The following is a 19,334-nucleotide window of genomic DNA, read 5'->3' as shown; positions in this document are numbered from 1 at the left end:
AGGCCCAACAAAAATTAAATAGGACAACAAAATTAAGGGTAATTTTATTCATAGCCCCCATTTTACTAAATATAGCTCCCTATTTAAATAATAATATAAAAAAAAATTTAATTTGTTGTTTTACCTTCAATTCCATAGCTCCCAAATTAAATATCAATAAATTGAAATTATGACCATCATTTAGCCCCTTGAAACTAGTTTTACGGTGCTGCAGTTCTGGATGTTGGCGTCAAACTAGTTCACTAACGAGATTTCGAATAATCTCTGCATCTAGCGAGATAAAGAGGTTGCGGTAGGTTTATCTCAGCCTCAGGTACAATAAGTTTTCTGGCAAGACTCCGAAGGAAATCGACGGATCGGATGTATACAACAATATTAACAGTCACAAATCTTGTACACTTTTTCCTCTACTTGAACAAGTTCACTGGTCTGATTTTGAAACCTGTTTTCGATCTCGAGAATTTAGTGTTGCTTGATTTGAGTGATTTCTTGTGAAGTGAGATATTTGAGTTTTTTACATATTTGCAAAATTTGGAAATTCGCCATTTAGTTTTCAATAATTTCTCATGAAAAATTCCAAATGCTATGTGAAGTAACATTGAGGTTAAAGAGGAAGAGCTATAGTGGTTTAGTTGATGTACATTCTTTACTTTTTTAGATGAATTAAAATTTTATGCAATGTAAATGTACAAAAACTCTCCAAACTCAGTTAATTTCTTATGCACTTTTTTAATATGCTCTATGGTAGTTGCCACATTTTCAAGTTCTTCAATTATGGTTTAATTAATAGATTTTCTATCAAAATACTTCAAGACCTCTAAAAAGGCGACACTTTCACATTGTTGAACCACTACACAAACAATCTCGCCAGAAAATTACCGATGAATCTCTGCACGTCGGAGTGTTTGTTCAAGATGATCCTCTTCTCCAACTCTCTGAAGGGCGAGATTCCAATGGATTTAAGCCGCTGCAAGAGCTTGCAATCGTCCGCCTCTAGAAATTTTGGGGGCTATATGATAGATTGATAGTCTTATTTTCAAATTATTATTAATATTTAATTTAGAGGTTATTAGTTATAGGATAAAATTATAAATTTATAATTATTTTATATTATTATTTTAAATGTAGGGCTATAATGAGTAAAATGAGGGTTATGAATAGAATCAGCCAAAAATTAAATACAAAAAAGCCCAACAATAGGACAACAAAATTAATTATAATTAAAAAGCCCAACAAAAAGTCCTTAAAAATTAAACAAAAATAGGGCAAGTTTCTCTCCTCTTTCTCAACCCCAAGCCCGGCGACTCCTTCTTCTTTGCATCTGTTCCAAACCTCCATGGACCGTAGCAATTCTCTTCTCTTCCTCTTTTTTTTTTCTAAGTTAGGCGCGTGCACAACACGCGAACGCCTCTTTTCACCTCCGTGCCTAGCACCATCGAAAGGACCCGGTGCACGCCTCCTCGGTGCGCCAGTGCGCGAACATCCATAGCGCCCGACTCGGTCCGGCGGTTAAAAGCTTGCGCTGTGGATGCTCTAAATTAACAAATATACATGTACAATGTAAAAAAAAAATATGTTTGCTCTATACACTTTTAAAAGTACTAGCAAAACTAAACGTGTGTTCCATGTATAGTTTGAATTGATTTGACTCATTAAATTTAAAAAGTTTATTTGATCATTTGTCTTTTGTAATTTATTGTGAAGATCGATAATATTATTGATGAATAAATTAAAATTTAAACAAATTATTCCCACTGTCTGAACTTCCTCATTTTACTTTTTCGTCCGGTTACAAAATATTTTTCCAAGATCCACTGACATGCTAAGATCCAAATTCGAATTGGTTCCTAGTCCCAGTCAGAGACCACTATGTATAAAGGCTACGGGTTATTCAGTAACATACAAACTAATTTAGAACATAAAATATTTTTCTCTGAAAACTTATTTCAGGCGTGGTTAAATAAAGGCTACGGGTTAACCAACATGATTAACTGATCTTGTTATATATATCTATTTTGAAAAAAGCTGAAAGTTGAAAACGCAAAACTTGATTAACTCTTAAATAAATTTATCAAAATAGATCTTTCAAAAATCAATTACGTATATTTTTTAAGGGTTAAGTACCACTTTCCCCCCCCCCAATGTTGACACTCCTATCGCCTTTAACACCCTAAAGTCAGGCTAGGCGCTGTTAACTACCACAACGTGTCAAAATTGAAGCAAACACAAAAACTTGGGTACAATCAGGTTGACCCGCACCCAGACCCACACCCGTATCTTGATCTGAACCCGCATCCTGACCCAAATCGTGTAAATGACACTATTCGGTTATACAAATAATAATATCTATAATTGACACTTTTGGTTATATAAATGACAGTGTAACATTATAAATTATTATAGTGTCATTTTCAATCTTATAATATCATTTAAAATATTATACTATCATTTACATTCTTATAGTGTCAATTACATGAAGTGTCATTTATATTTCTGAATAGTGTCAATTATACACAGTGTCATTTACAATGTTATAGTGACATTTATACGCAATATCATTTGTATAATATAATAGTGTCAATTACAGGCAGTATCATTTGTATAAACGAGTAGTGTCATTTATACGATTTGGGTCAGAATGCGGGGTTGGATCAGGATGTGGGTCAGGGTTTAGGTGCGGGTCAACTCGGTTGTACGGTATACCCGATTGTACCCAAGACCACCTCTGAAGCAAATTGCCCCTCCCCCCTCTTTTAACGGTGCTTATTTTTTGTTTTTAATTATGGTGGGCCCCAATCCTGACAATTGATGGCCATCACCACCTGCACCCCATCCCTCCACCACCAAACCCCCCAAAAAGATCAAATTTTGGAACCTAATTTATTGTCAAGCCCGAACGAGGAAGCTCCCATAGTCGTCACCGATAAATTCGAGGATTCTGACGAAGAAAAGGTGTCCGAAACTCCTCCTTGCGACGTTGTCTTGATGGAGGAGAAGAGGCTGGAGAATTTCTTGAAAATTCTCGACGAGTTTGAGCGATTGGCATCCAATGGTGAAGAGAAGAAGTAGCCACGTAGTGCGAAATCCGATAAAGTCGTCGAAAAGCAGAAGTCACTGTTTGTCAATGAATCTGAGGCAGCAACATGTATTAACAAAAATAATACTCTATCCGTCCATGAAATGAGTACCCATATTTCCTTTTTAGTCCGTCCAAAAAATGAGTACCCATTTTCCTTTTTGGCAAGTGTACCACACACAACCCTTTAATTAATACCCTAAAAAAGTGGGACTCATATTCCACTCACACCACACCCAAATACATTTCTTAAAACTCGTGTCATCCCGAAATGAATATTCATTTCGTGAACGAAGGGAGTAACAATAGAATTGGTTCGAAAATGGAAAAATCGTAGTCTCATGACGAGTAGTCTCTCTCTAGCTACGGGTCGATGAGGAGAGAGAGAGAGAGAGAGAGAGTGGAAGAGGACGCTAGCGTGCAAGCTGTTTGAGGAAAGGCACAACAACGGCAGTGGCGGCGACAACGGAGAAGGATGAACTCGTTGTGGGAGTAGGGATGGCAACGGGTCGGATCTGGACCGGGTCTGGCCAATACCAGATCCAAATCCGTTTTCATATACTAGATCCAGATCCAGATCTAGATCCGTGGATCTGAAAATTTTGGATCCAGATCCAGATCCGTCAGATCCGCGGGTCCAGATCCATGGATCTACTATTTTTAAATTAAATTAAAAAATTTTCACAAAATCAACAATATCTAATTTCCATCATGAAAAATATAACACAAAATACTTTTATCTAATTACTTTTAGTTTTATTCTTTTGAATATAATTTATTTATTATTTTTAATTTAGTTAATATTATTAGTAAACTAAATATAAAATATAAAAAATATATATAAAATAAAACGGATCCACGGGTCGGATCTGGGCCGAATCTGGATCTACAATTTCAAGATCTAGATCCAGATCCGTTTTCAAAACTGAGATCCAGATCCGTCGGGTCCAAAAAATTGAGATCCAGATCCGTAAAAACGGATCTGGACCGGGTCCAAAATCCACTGCCATCCCTATGTGGGAGGCATACGAGGTGGAGTCGAACAAGACAAGTAGGGAGAGAGAGAAGATAGAAGTGGAGATGAAGGAAGACGATGAGCTTGGAGGGAACCTGTACTGCTTGCAGGCGCTGAAGATGTCGGCGGGGAAGATGAATCTCGGAGTGGGGCCAGTCATAATTAAAAAAAAAAAATTAATGGGATTAAGCACCGTTAAAACGCGGGGGGCGATTTGCTTCAGTTTTGACACGTTGAAATAATAAACAGCGCCTACTTTGACTTTAAAATGTTTAAAGGCGATAAGGATGTCAACGTTGGGGGGAAAGTAGTACTTAACCATTTTTTTAACAATAAATAGATGAATCCGCTTTCAATGTTTTGCAACACGGTGTTTGTTTTGAAAACAAAAATATGTTTCCATTGAGTTAATTATATAGCACCGATTAAAAGTACGCAGATGGAATATACTTTGTAAATGACTAGTTGCAAAGAAAGTTCAAAAGTTAAATTGATCCGTGTCTTTACTCAGTCACGTGGACTTGGTTAGAGGTAATATTAATAACTGGTGAAGGTGATTTCGACCAACGTAGATATTTTTATGTAAGAGGAGGAAGTTAAGATAAAATAGAATCATAGAAAATGTAGGAATGTTATATATGAAGGTCTGCGAGTTTAATAATTAATTTCTTTTCTGCATTAAATCTTGATGGAGACATACCAATATTGTAGGATTGTGTAACATCTTTTATTTAATTTACATATGATTGGCATGTGCAAATAATTAATGTTTATGAAAACGGTAAGAATTTGCATTGTTGAATTCTGACAACCCGTGTAGTGGGTTAGGAGAGAGAAATTAAGGAGAAAGTGCCATTTCCTATCAAAACGTTTTTTACGGTGAATTAATTCATTATTTTGCGTTTCATGATGTGACTTAGTCTTTAGAAAAAGTAAAGAGATAATTGTGAAAATTGAACTTCCTAGTTAGAAATGGAAACCATAGATGATAGAAGAATGAAGAATTTAATGATAGTAAGTGCATTAACCAAATAAGTAAATTTGTGTGCATTATCATCTTTTCTTATTCAGCTCTTCTACTTGGATTAGCAAACTCTATTTAAACAACCGCAAACTATTGATTTTTGGCCATCCCATTGCACAACATTTGTTTTTTCTCTCCTTTTGCATCTGCCTTTTCACCCAAGAAGAAGAAAATGTGTTATTCCTATAAAATCTCCCTTGGTCTCGTCTGCTTCTACTTCCTTGGCTTTGGCACTATCATGGCAGCGCCGGCGTGTCGCAACAAACCGATGTTATTCAACTTTGGTGATTCGAACAGCGACACAGGAGGCGCTCCTATTCTTGCCGGGATGCCGCTCGAGCTCCCGGCAGGACGCACGTTCTTTCACGAGCCATCCGGCCGTTTATGCGATGGTCGTCTCATCCTCGACTTTCTTTGTGAGTCATAATATCTGATCTTATGGGTGCAATATACCCCTTATTATTAACATGGGCAATCCATGATTTACAAGACCTACTCTGAGTGTGTTTAATTAGTAGCCATGCTTAGAATTAATGGCGTGATTAATAAAATTAAGATAAAAAAATATAGAAAAGATAACATTAGCTATTTATCTAAAAATAGCCTAGATAAATAATGAGGTTGGAGAGGTAATATTATTATTATTATTATTATTGAGGAAATAAGAGGTATTACTTATTAAAGTGAAATATTAGAATAAGACCGAGTCCTTTAACTATTACGAACCGACTTATTAAATAATATGCAAATTATTGCGTGCGGTCAATCGCATGCTATGCGGTTGACCCATCTATGCACGTATATGTACCCGTTTTTGAGATTAAATGGAGAAATTAATGTAGTGGTGCAGTGGTAGATGTTAGCGCCTTATAGTTGTCCCCCAAGAACAGGCGTTCGAAACTCCTTGCCCCCACTTTTGCGTTTCTTTTCCTTTTTTTCCTTTTATTTATTTTTTTTATGTTTTTTTTTTCTGTTTTGTTTCCATTTTTTTTCCTTTTCCTGTTTTCTTCATTTTTAGGTTTTTTGCTATTTTTTTTCCTTTTATTTATTTATTTTAGGTTTTTTTCTGGTTTTGTTTCCATTTTTTAATATTTTTTTTCCTTTTCCTATTTTCTTCATATTTTTTGCATTTTTATATATATATTTTTTCTTTTTAGTATTTTCTTTTTTTTTCTTTTTACTATTTTTCTTTTGCATTTTTTTTTAATTTTGGTTTTATCCTTTATGGTATTTTCTTTGTTTTTTCGTTAATTTTTTTAATGGTATTTATATGAAGAAATATAATGTTTTAAAATTATTACATTTATTTATGATAAATTTTACTTTCGCCCATGAAACTTTTACTTTTAGTTATTTGATGAAGTAATTATTCTAATAAGAAAAAGTAATCATTGATATGAATAAAAATATTGCTTATTTTTACTCGTTAGAATTTGTATTTTTAGTTATTTAGTCAAGTAAATATTGTTGTAATAAAAAGTAATCATTGATATGATGAAAGGTAATGTTTCAAAAATATTACATTTTTCACAATAATGTTTATTTTAATTCATAATAACATTTACTTTTAGTTATTTGTTCAAGCAATTATTTTTAAAAGCAAAAGTAAATAATGATATAAAGAAAAGTAAAGTTAATTTTATTGGTTAGAACTTTTATTCTTAGCTATTTAATTAAGTAATTATTGTCGCAATAAAAAGTAATTATTGTTACAGTAAAATGTAATGTTTCTAAATTATTACATTTGTTCATGATAAATATTACTTGTATTTATGATAATTTTTACTTTTAATTATTTAGTCAAGTAATTATTGTAACAAAAAAAAGTAATAATTAATATTAAAAAAAAAGTAATATTTATTTTATATGCAAAAAGTTGCACTTTTAGTTATTTGATAAAATAATTATTGTCGTAAAAAAAGTAATTATTGATATAAAGAAATGTAATGTTTTAGAATTATTACATTTGTTTATGATAATTGTTACTTTAATTTATGAGAACTTATACTTTGAATATTTAAAAATAAAACAAAAGTAAATGAAAAAAATAGAGAAAAAAGTAATTATTATCTTAGTAAAAAGTAATTATTAATATGAACAAATGTAATATCTCAAAATTATTAATTTTTTCATTATAATTGTTATTTTTACTCACGAAAACTTGTAAAATTATTGGAATAATGAAAAGTAATGCTTCAAAAACATTACTTTTCTTTTTGTCAATAATTACTTTTTGCCATAATAATAATAACTTTGAAATAATGTAAAAAAAAAAAACACAAACAAAACAAAATAAAGAAGCATTGTAAAAAATCAGGAAAAAAAACTGAAGAAATACAAAAAAAAAGTGTTGAAAAAATAAATAAAGGAGCAAACAAAAAGAAGAAAAAAAACAAAAACGAAAAAGATAAAATAATTAATTTTTTTAAAAAAAAACCTGAAATAAGCAAGAAGGAAGAAGAAACAAAAAAGAAAAAAATGGAACAAATAAATGAAGCAAAAGAAAATGAAAAAGGACAAAAAAAAGTGGGGGAAAGAGGTTTTGATCCCTTGACCTTTGAGAAGAAAGAAAAAAGCATATATTAGTCACTGCACCACAAGTTATATTTGCATTTGTTTAGCGAAATATACAATATAAAATGACTGTGTAACATAAATGTGCACCAACTCTAAATAAGATGGGCTACCAAACACCCCTATAAGCCAAGATTATTTAATAATGTACCAAATGGCCCCTGAGAAAACAAAAATCTTGCTACATTGGTCGGATAATTAATGTGAAACCTAGATAACATTTTTCTTTCTCCACGTTACCCTTCTGTCTCTTGATTTCCAAATATTTGTTTCTTGATTTGCAGAGATTCATTGCTTCTTCAATTGTCCAGATTTTGTACATATTTCATGGTGATTCACAAAACCTATTTCCAGATTTGTTTCTTCATTTTTATTTTTTCCAAATTTGTACAGAATTTATATCTTGATCTTTTTCTTGATTTTTTTCTTGATTTCCAAAATTGTACAATTCTTCGACTTTGAAAATTTGTTTCTTGATTTGCAGAGACCTTACAACCCCTAATCTGCATGACCGACAAGATTTTTTTCTTGATTTTTCGTCCAATTTTGCAGAACCATGAGATTGTTCATGATCTAGTTTTATTTCAAGTGTATTTAAGTGGCTGTTAATCCTTAATCTCGAGTTGTATCTCTTCTACCATACAAGAATATTAACTACTTTAGAATTATGTTAAATACATTAAAAAAAAAAATCACCTAATATATATTACTACTATTTTATCACTACTCTCCGTCTAGATCTCAACTTACATGATCCATATTGTTTTATTTGAACAACAAATTAATGATACAATTATTCATTTTTGTGCATAGGTGAGAGTCTAGGAACAAAGTACTTGACTCCCTATTTGGAGTTGTTTGCAACGGATTTCTCAAACGGTGTCAACTTTGCTTTAGCCGGCTCCGACACTCTCCGCCGAGTTAACCCTCTCATTCCCTACACGCTGCAAGCCCAAACCACTCAATTTACTCTCTTTCATAACGTCTCCATCCGCCGCGGCTCCATCGGTAAGCCTCATAACTCTAATGCTCCTTCAATACAAATAATATACCAATCTTAACAATATCAATGTAGACCAAATCAAATCTGCGCTCTTCATGTTGGACATCGGTCAAAACGACATGCATGGCAATTTTATGAATAATAAAACGTTTCAACAAGTCCTCACCCTTATCCCCGATGTCATCTCCAACATTAGAGATGCTATGCAGGTATATAATTACTTTAATTAATCTAATTAATTAACCTTAATTACTTTAATAAATTTTCTCTCCCGCGCAGACGATGTATCGGCTGGGCGGGAGAAACTTTTGGGTGCACAACACGGGCCCGTTGGGGTGCATGCCGTCTAGCGTAGACCTTATAAATGCTTCAACGGTGGTGGACCAGTTCGGCTGCGTTTCCGACATGAACAAAGCCGCTGCCCAACTGAACTCGGAGCTCGAGCGTCTCTGTCGGGAGCTGCGGTCGGAGATGGGCGACGCCACCATCGTCTACGTCGATATCTACTCCATCAAGTTGGACTTGATCGTCAACTCGACGTCGTATGGTGAGAAACACACATTTGTTGTTTTTGAATTAATTATGGTTTTGTAATTAATTGATATTTGTGATGCTGATGCAGGGTTCAACAATGCTTTCGAACAGTGCCGGGGTCGGGCGCAGGGTGTATGCCCAGAGGGGTCGCGGTATGTGAGCTGGGATGGAATCCATTACACAGAGGCGGCCAATATGTTGGTTGCATCCAAAATACTTTCTACTGCTTACTCTACCCCGCCTCTCCCATTTAATTTCTTTTGCAACTAATTTCAATTACTATCATTAACTATGTCGTGCTGCATTTTGTAAATTGCTCCCTATGTTCCAGCTTTTAGTATCCAGTTGAAAGTGACACGAGTTTTAATAAAGTGATTGAGTGCGTTGTGAGTGGAATTAGAGCCCGGCCACTTTTTATATGAGTATTGTTAAAATAATGAAAGTGAAGTAAGGGTCTCACCTACTTTTACTAAAAATATAAATGGATACCAAAATGTGGGACGATCATAAAAGAAAAAATGGATATTAAAAGGTGGGACGGATGGAGTATTATTATCTATAATCAACGAAGTTTAATTTCTTATCTTGTAAGAAGTGGCAGTTGTGTGTGTGTTTTTTTATAGTATCTAGAACACAAGTACTGTATGTATAAATATCAAACTATAAGTAAATTCAATATTGTAATAACCACGGTCCAGACCAAGACATGATTCAAAGGATCGGTGAAGATATATGGCTTTTGGTTAATTTCAATTTTAATTTGTTTATCAAACCAAGTCAGAATCTATCGAATATCATAGCACTTCCAAAAAAGATGCGTCAAATTCTCCTCAGCCTTACCGCATAAAATACAATGATTAGGGCCCTGAATCCCCCTTCTGCTAAGGCTATCCAACGTTGGCATTTTGGAGTGGATGATTCTCCAACATATCATAGATCTGCGATCCGAAATGAATCGCTCCCAGAGCCACGACCCCCAACGAACTTTGGGAAAAGACGGACTGATCTTAGCATAGGCTAAAGCTGAGGTGACTTTACCCGTAGCAGAAGGCTTCCAATAACTCACGTCTTCCTCGTCACCAATTGGGATGAGAAGCATATTCACCACCACATTTGGGAACCGAACAACAAAGTCTTCTGTGAAATGCCAAATGCTAATTTTATATATATGTTTGTGTATGAAAATATGTATTTATTTATTATGACGTATATACTACTCGATGATAATAATGCCTAATGCTAATTTTTATTATTGATTTGTTTTATTTATTTAATAACTTTAATTATCATTACGCTTTATACAAAGTTGAAATTTTATATTTTTAAATTCAGGATTTTATTAAATAATTGACGGGCGTGGATTGTTTTAGTTTATTTATATTAAAAATATATTTTATATTTATAAATTTTAATTTTATTTAATATTTATATTTATTTATTTAAATATGTTGTTTAGTTTCAATGTTCATCGCGCACGAATGGTAGTTTGTACTCTAATGTTGGAGATGACACGTCATATTAGCTTGGCACGTCATAGTAGCTTGGTATTTGGCCGGAATATGGATTAGTAGCAAAATGAGATAAAATCTAAAGTTTAGTAATTTTCACGCTACATTTCAAAGTTTATATGCAAAATCAAAATTGGACGAAAGTTCAGTATTTTATGGGCAATTAACCCTAGTATATATAAGAAAATGTAAAAAATTTTGGGCCCTCGAAAATGATGGGTCTTGAGCCATCGCCAATGCTGGTCCGCCCTCAGAGACAACCCTATGGCTACTCATCATCGTCAGAGGTGGCCTGCTACTCATCACAGTCGTCGCCACCACTCAGGGATCCATCACCACTCACCTCCATCACCAGAGGCTATGATGTTAAAATGCAGGCTCACCGTGGAAGCGGTTGGTTACTCATCACCATCATTGTCTCGTGTTAATTAAAATTAATATAATATGTTATGCTTGGGTCCTGGAGGGTTGACTGACAGGTGTAGGGGGGGAATACACCTGTGGACTATTTTTCACAAATTAAAACAAACTTAACCAAATTTCAGTTCGAAATAGGTTGTAGACTGATACTGAAGATACTTCAGTAAATTGACATCAGTTGAGCGCTGGGCTTAACTGATATCTAAGTAAAGCTTCAGTCTAATTTGTAAAATATAGTAGAGTTATTAATCTCTCTGACTATCAGTTGAGTCGTCAATAGGATTAATAACTCAGCAGTGGAAATTAAACTTAGTGCGAATAGCCTTAAGAAAATATTTGTGACTTGTAAAATCCTTAGTTACACTCTTCAGTTAGTCCAGTTCAGTTTAAAATAGTTTAGCACATCAAAGGAAATAATTGAAAGCAAATAAAGAACACAAGGATTTTTAACGTGGTTCGGAGACATCTCCCCTACATCCACAACCAGATTATTTGTCTGACAAACACTCTGGGCTTATGCTTAGAGGTGCACAACAAACTTACCAATCCACCCTGAATTGGATTTAACACTTAGCACGCCCTGACACTGTCGTGTCCAATCAGCTAATGCTAAAGTAATTGGAACCAAAACCTTTAATCTGAACTCCTTCTTGGTTTCACTGGTACCAAGGTAACCACCTAATTTAGTTTCCTGGTACTAAACAACAACCACTTGGCTTACTAGGTGTCAAGGGACCGAACAATTTAGTTTACTGGTACTAAACAACAACCACTTGGCTTATCAGATGCCAAGGAACTAATCTGTTTAGTTTATCGGTACTAAACAACCTCTGAGTTCGGTCTTGAGTCTCGAACTCTATTACAAACACTCTTCTCTCAAAAAGAAAAAGGTTATGTAATAACCAACTAGGAAAACTGAAAACATGCTCTCAAGTAATCATCAACTATGCTAAAGATATATCTATTGATTGCCTAGAGATTCTAAGAGAGCTCTGGTAATCAACCATTCTGATTGTATGATCTTTGTTTGCTCTCTTCTTCGATTCAATGTTTCATGAAGGTTGAGCTCGAATTGATCTTTCGATGTAGCTTTTACATTGATGATTGAATCGGATTTTCTCTCTCTGTTTCCCCACTCCTTCTTGGGGTGTTCTCATGAGCTATTTATAGACAGTTCTAAAAAATAGATCCGTTGGTGGATATCTTCTTCTTCGAATCCTGCCGTTGTGAGATAACGTCTTAATCTGCTCAGGTTCTCTGCCTCCTTTCTTCTTTGATGGATGGAGAAATGATCTTCTTGTCCTTTGGTACGGATGCTGCAGGATTTTTCACAAGAAAGGAAATTTCGTCTCTTAAAGTCAATGGCTCTGACTTCTTTAGAGATTGCAGCATGTCTTGAATGTTATCCACGTGGCCTTCCCTTCTTCAGTTGAGGCGAATGCCATGACTCGTAGATTCCTCAATTGCTTCTGATGCAGTTTCCTTTAGTTGGGAGCTTTCAGTTGAGTCTGCATCTCTTAGTGTGTTTTGGACTTGTGCACAACCTTCAGTCGGCAAGTCTTCAGTTGAGCTGACATCTTCAGTCATCATTGCATTCACAATCCAGTCTAGCTATTCAAGAGACTCAAACAGTTAAGAGTATTAATACCGTCTCTAGCTAGAGTGTGCCTTTCAGTAGTTTTGGTATCATCAAAACATAAGGGTTGGATCTATCTTTTCATTTCCCAACATATTAGTACTAATCCTCATATATCATAGTTGAAACTATTTACGACCTGGATTATAGATTTGCTCATTCATATTTCTCATCTTCTGCGATTTCACATTTGTTTAAATTTGCGAGGTTTTATACAAGGGACTTCTAGTTTGTTGATCCAAACCATACAAGTGACTTCTAGTTTGTGTAATTACAAGTATCGTACGAAATTAGGTTGGACAATGCCTACCTTTGATTGAGATATAACATGGATCAATCTGCATTTTGCTCGGATCGTTAACATCGGTCGCTATTTGCCACTTTGTGCGGATTTTAGCTGAAAATCCATGCTTAGATTTTAGTTTAGTTTCCATTGTTACAAGTGATGGATAAGTTGGGGTTTTAGCAAAGTTTATACATACGCATATTTGTTGCGAGTGGATTGCTGGTAGATGAAGTTCCATTTTGTAATTTATCGATTTTTGGTGAGATTGGTTCATGTAATTGCGTTAATTTTTGTGAATATTGCAGATTTTAGCAGTTTTTTTAATTGGGACAGAAATTGAGACGATAGGGAAGCTGATCAATTTTATAGTGTTTGAGAAAGTGAGAGAGATGATTAGTAAAAATTGGAGTAATTTTTAAAAAATGCTACAGATGAATTTTTGTTGTTAATGTTCTTGAATTCACAATCAATTCGATAAATACATAACTGAATCGCTAGTGTTGATTTTTAATTTGAGTTTTAAAGCTCGAATTTACAACTAGTTGTCTTGATTGTGAATTAGAATTTTAAAATTAGAATTTACAACTAGAAATAGTCTTGCTTTTGAATTCACAACTAAAAAATTAGTAGATAATTTTTAAACCTTTTTTCTTAAGGGTGATGAAATAAGAATCAACACAGTAAATAAAAACGATAAAAAACGCTAAGATTTACGTGGTTTGATCATGAAGATTTACATCCACAGGAGGTTATCGGAGTTTCACTATGTTTTTGTGGGAGATTACATTTTACATGGTGAGAAGTGAATAGAGAGTAATCTAAAATATTTATAAGAGCCCCCTATTTATAAGTTATCATGTAAACTTGGCCCCTAAAACCCATTAATTCAAGTAATTAGGCCAAAGCTCTTATTATAATAGTCTTTATCTTGGAGTTGAGTCGTCGAGCTGGTGTAGAGCTAGACTGTTAAAGTCGAAAGCAAAGCTGAGCTGTTAAAGCTGGGAGAAATATTCGAATCCCGACCCCTCATAAGACCAACCCTGTAGTAGTCAATGCTGCACAAAATATCGAAAATAATAATAATAATAATAATAATAATAATAATAATAATAATAATAATAATAATAATAATAATAATAATAGGGAAAAATAATTTGGCCCTGTTATTGCACAATGTTGATTCATTATTTTACTCCTCCCTATCAGCTACTCCCCCCAATCTGGTTGAACCCTATCTTCTCCGTGTTCAACCAGTGGAATTATTGTTAGAGCCAGCGTTGTGCTGCTCTCCCAAGTCTACCCAACATCCATAATATTTTAGCTCTAATACTTGTTTAAGACGAGATATTCACTTTGCAACATAACAAATTAAAAATACTTCTGCAACCCTGTAACTCATCAGAGATAAAAAAAAAAAAAAAAATCAGCCTTGCAAAACAATCAAAGACAAAATATTTCAGCCTTGCAAGATGTCAACACATAAGAATTTTTCAACCCTGTAAGTATTGAACGACTAATTCAAAGCTGCAATCTCCTTGATTTTAGAATTGTGGTTGCAAACTTGATTTTCCTTTTGATTTTTGAATGTTGTCAAAGATGATCAACTTTCATTTCGTTGGGCGCATAAAAAGATCAACGTTTGAGTATATCCCATATTAAATGTCTTGCCAGAGGTGAGAAATGTAAATACTTTGTTGTGCATATAAAAAGGTCATCGCAAAAAGATAGCAATATTATATGTCATTTTGTCAAGGCTGAGAGACATAATATTTTGATAACGTGAGAAGGACCGACATAGATATTTGACAAATCTGAATGACATACTTTCTTATTGGGCGCGTGAGAATATCAATACTTGATTGAGAATATCCCTTATTGAGCTCCAAAGGATAAAGATAATTGATAAATAATATCATCGCTGGACAATTTAGGAGCACACCGCAGAGGTGGCTTAAATAGTCACCGTTTGGGTAATTTAGAGAATGGCACACCGCAGAGGTGGCTTAATAGTAACTATCACTGAGAAGTGATTTAGAGATGGCACACTGAGAAGTGGCTTAAAAGTAATCATAGCTGAGAAGTGATTTATAGAATAGCACACTGTGAAGTGGCTTAAAAGTAACCGTCGATGGGAAGCAATTTAGAGAATACCACACTGAGAAGTGGCTTAAAAGTAATCGTCGCTAAGAAGAGATTTAGAGAATAACACACTAAGAAGTGGCTTAAGCGGATCACCACTGGGTGATTTAGAGTCCCTTTGAAAATGTCATAGTCCATTTGAAAACATTGTAAGCCCTTTGAAAGTATCATAGTCTCTTTGAAAATATTATAGGCCATGTTGCTTAGAATTTTTTTGAGCAAGTGCACATGAGGGTATGTACCTTACTCCCCCTGTTGACATGTGCGTGACTTAAATAAACATGTCGTGTGTGATTTTGATGTTGACACTTGTGACGGTTGTGACAGAGTTGACATAACTATGATCACAAAATAAGACAATTCAAATTGTGTTTCAAATCCCAGCACATATGCAGAAGTTGTGCAGCTTCGTATACTAATCAATTCATATTTAAGGTCTGATCTGTCATGCCCCGACTTTCAGAAGAAAAAAAATGTATAAATGTCGAAGCATGACTAAAAGAAAACTCAATAACTAGAAGTGAATGTAAATCGAATTCAACTGAGTAGAGAATGGTCTGAACCCAAAGTGTAAGACAACATTAATTTACATTAGCAAAGCATACAAGAGTCGTTATGATTTACGAAATAGGAAGCGGGTGGAGATACACAAAAAGTTGTTCCATTAAAGGAACTAGTTATATACAATAGCAACAAGGATCTTCATCTCAGCACCACACTCCACATTCGCCGCTCAACCAGCAAACATTTTAAAAAGATTTAGCTGAGCACTATTGTACTCAGTGTGCTATTACCGTTTATAAAACATTTGAAATGAACAGTATAGTAAAATGTTTCATGCTTAACAATATGCATATGAAGCTTTTAAACACAAATCATACATCATAAGCATACAAAACTTCACTTTCTTTAACTGCCTCTACTATTGGTACAACTTATAACTGTATGATTGTCGAGGATTTTTCTTCCACATACGATCCCCTTCATCAGAACTGAGGAACCTGGCCAAGTTCTACCCAGTTCTGACTTCCGTGCGCACTACACTCTGGCTAGTACTAGCTTAGAGCACGATCGTTAACTCCTTGTTAATTGGCAAAGCCAACTTCATGCCAGTTAATAACACATACCCAATAGAGAGTAAAATATTGAAGCATGAACATTCATTTTGCTTTCATGAATATCATAGTTTAATAACTCAAAAGTACATTTGAACATAAACACACCTGATTTAGAAGATGGTTCTGGTCTTGCTATAGAGTGGTTCCCACTTAGGTATCCTCTTCAGTTGGGCCTACAATATAAACCTTAGGTTTAGTATAGACAAACTAAGTCTGTAAAACTCATCCTATATAATCTATCTTTCATCATAAGTCCATACTTTAATCCTAAATTCGCAACACCGAATTAATCAATTATAAAGTTTTAGTATATCATGAGTATGCATGCTTCTTATTCTATAGTAACATAATTTCTCAACTTAATGCAAAGTACATAATCAATCTTCTATATTTCACTCAACTTCAAAAAAAATATTATCAATTCATTGAAAATGAATCTGAGAATATTGCATATGGTTTTGAAAACTTCTAGATGTCTATTGTATTGTAGAAGAAACTATTAATTAAAATATTTGTTAGATTATGACATGTGTACAATTTAGTAAGATCTACCAAAAATGGACAGTTTTAAACCATATAATTAGAAATTACTTAAAAAAATACTAAACCTCATGTAATGAAGCTGAAATTTAAACCACGACATCACAAAACATCATACTTATTATGGGAAAAGTTTCAGATTAAAATAACTATGTGTGACCTTTCAAATAATTTGTGAAACGTTTATCAAAATAACTGTCCAATAGTACACCACTGCAATTTAGCTCATTTGAAAAATTTGTATATAATTCTATAAAATTGATAAAATTATAAGCCATATATTAACAGAAACCTATGAATGTCTAGTTTCATTAAAAATAAAATAGCACTCAAAAATACCAAAGGAACAGGGGATTATACACCTTGAACTATAAGTTAGCAAAACTGTCTGATTTTGATCAAGCCTTTTAAGACTATGAGTAAACATATAAGATGAACTTAAATATTTATGAAATTTTTCATGAAAAATGTAGACATACTAAAGTTGATTCAGTAAAAATTTCAAATCCAATGGACACTTAAAACACATCAAACCATTAATTACAAACCACTACCAAACAGGGGATTCTTTCCAGTTTTCGCAACAATCTTCCAACATTTTTTGAAAAATGCTAATCCTTCAATAAAATTATGAAATTTAACATTCGGACACTAAAAACACAAAATAAGTATCAAAAAAATTAAAAATAAAAATTTCCTACATGTGAACCATAAGAAACAAATTTAACAATCAACTAAAAATTCTGGCCGAAATGGGGCACCTTCAGCCTTTAACTCTAGATGTAATTTCTTGATACCAAATCATAATTATCATGCTTCTGACATAAATATTTCACAAAAATATAATCCTAGATGCACATATAATCATCAAGAATAAGTAATACAAGATGTAATAACACCTTAATATATATCAACTCTATACTTATATCTCTCCAAAGTGATTGTTTCGAATGGAAGAAAAAAACCTAAATGAAATGAAGGTCTTAGTGCTTGATGTAGGAATTGATAAATGAATAAAATAATAAAAGAGTACACTTGTAACTTTGACATGAAGAATTAACCACCATTTGCCGACACATAATTTTCTAGAAGACTTTTAAGTAGGCATGTAAATCCATTTAATACCTTATTTTATAACATATATACACTATCTAACTATTAGTATTCTTAGAATACACGCACACACCCAACACAAACTTACAGTACTACACATTTTAATATTACACATATACTTATATAATTGTGTGAAAATAAGATAAATAATTTGATTCCATAAAATTATACTTGTATAAAGTATAACTAATATTAATGCATGATTTCATTATTTCTTTTCTTTCCGGTGCGAATCAATTTATTCCAACCCTAAAGAATTTAATTGCTATCTCTACTAAATAAATCTATCGAGAAATTCTACGGGTGTTACATGATCGATGTATGTTTCATATCTGAGCACATATGCAGAAGTTGTGCAGCTTCTAAGACAATATTATAATTTCATAAATCCCATCAAAGATCATATAAATCATGATTTTTTGCCCAAGTGATAAAGTATAACATATCCCAATCATGTTTTTTCCATTGATAGATGAAATTGAGGTTTAAATCAAGTACCTGAATTACCACTTATTAGTGGGTTAACATTTGCACATTCATAATATTTATCAAATTTATCCATATATTTCTTCAGATTTGCATCTCATTTTTTCTGCTTTGTTTTTTTTTCCAACTGTACTTGTAAGAATTCTCAAGTAAAGAGATTAGTAAAATATGAAAGATCTTAAAAGCAGGGCTATAACGCTTGATCATATAATGCTCAAATGTATAATTTGTTGCATCATGCTCATCTCATTATCCATATCACAATACATTTTTGCACTTTTTTAACACTAAATAATTTGTAAAGGATTTAAACCTTGAAAATTAATCAAGACAATCATGCATCAAGGGATCTAATACCACCTTCTCAGATTAACATATGTCTTCAAAAGAGAGGCAAGCATACAATAATTTCTCCATCAATCTATTACGCCACTTATCAACACATTATTATGTGTCGAATATGTTAATAGCAACCATGAGCCATGAGCTCCTGAATCATTAGCCCATTATATATATATATATATATATATATATAGGGGGCGGTTATTCAATAAACCGCCCTTATTTTAAGAATTACGAACCAGCAAAAATGCATGAATTTTATATATAACACGCATGAATAAACTGTATAAAGGTATGAATTGCGAAAAATAATTTTTTGCTACCTTTGGGATTCGAACTCAGGACCATGAATTTATCCAACAAGGTGATGAATCAACCGTAGATATTGATGATCTAAGGGCTAAAAATGGTTCCTAATTTATATTTTAAGAAGCGTTCTTATTTTAGTCTTCCCCTATATATATATATATATATATATATATATATATAGAAGAGCTAAAATAAGAGCATTTATGAAGAT

The 19,334-nt window shown here is 33.4% G+C and overlaps 1 protein-coding gene and 1 long non-coding RNA gene across 2 annotated transcripts; one reads left to right on the top strand and one right to left on the bottom strand.

Annotated features, from left to right (window-relative positions):
• Positions 1–5,083: 5,083 nt before the first annotated feature.
• Positions 5,084–9,622, top strand: LOC131006971 (GDSL esterase/lipase LIP-4-like). Its single transcript, XM_057934110.1, has 5 exons — positions 5,084–5,531; positions 8,503–8,697; positions 8,765–8,901; positions 8,972–9,239; positions 9,315–9,622. Exons 1-5 carry the CDS (start codon positions 5,288–5,290, stop codon positions 9,494–9,496), a joined length of 1,026 nt encoding a protein of 341 aa, XP_057790093.1. The 5' UTR covers positions 5,084–5,287; the 3' UTR covers positions 9,497–9,622.
• A 6,108-nt stretch (positions 9,623–15,730) lies between these two features.
• Positions 15,731–17,885, bottom strand: LOC131006970 (uncharacterized). The gene is made up of 2 exons (XR_009095842.1): positions 17,773–17,885; positions 15,731–16,506 (listed from the first exon to the last, which is right to left on the bottom strand). It is a non-coding gene; the product is annotated as an uncharacterized LOC131006970 (long non-coding RNA).
• Positions 17,886–19,334: the final 1,449 nt, after the last annotated feature.

The sequence above is a fragment of the Salvia miltiorrhiza genome, chromosome 1, assembly GCF_028751815.1.
Source record: "Salvia miltiorrhiza cultivar Shanhuang (shh) chromosome 1, IMPLAD_Smil_shh, whole genome shotgun sequence".
NCBI classification, from domain to species: domain Eukaryota; kingdom Viridiplantae; phylum Streptophyta; class Magnoliopsida; order Lamiales; family Lamiaceae; genus Salvia; species Salvia miltiorrhiza.
Note: the sequence above shows the minus strand (reverse complement) of the source record. Positions and strands in the feature narration are given on the sequence as shown.

What these genes read in the sequence shown, in the direction of transcription:
- LOC131006971 (XM_057934110.1), top strand. Translation starts at nt 5,288, where the DNA reads ATGTGTTATTCCTATAAAATCTCCCTTGGTCTCGTCTGCTTCTACTTC. An exon ending in CATCCGCCGCGGCTCCATCG is followed by an intron (nt 8,698 to 8,764) that starts GTAAGCCTCATA and finishes ATATCAATGTAG; the next exon opens with ACCAAATCAAATCTGCGCTC. An exon ending in CGTCAACTCGACGTCGTATG is followed by an intron (nt 9,240 to 9,314) that starts GTGAGAAACACA and finishes ATGCTGATGCAG; the next exon opens with GGTTCAACAATGCTTTCGAA.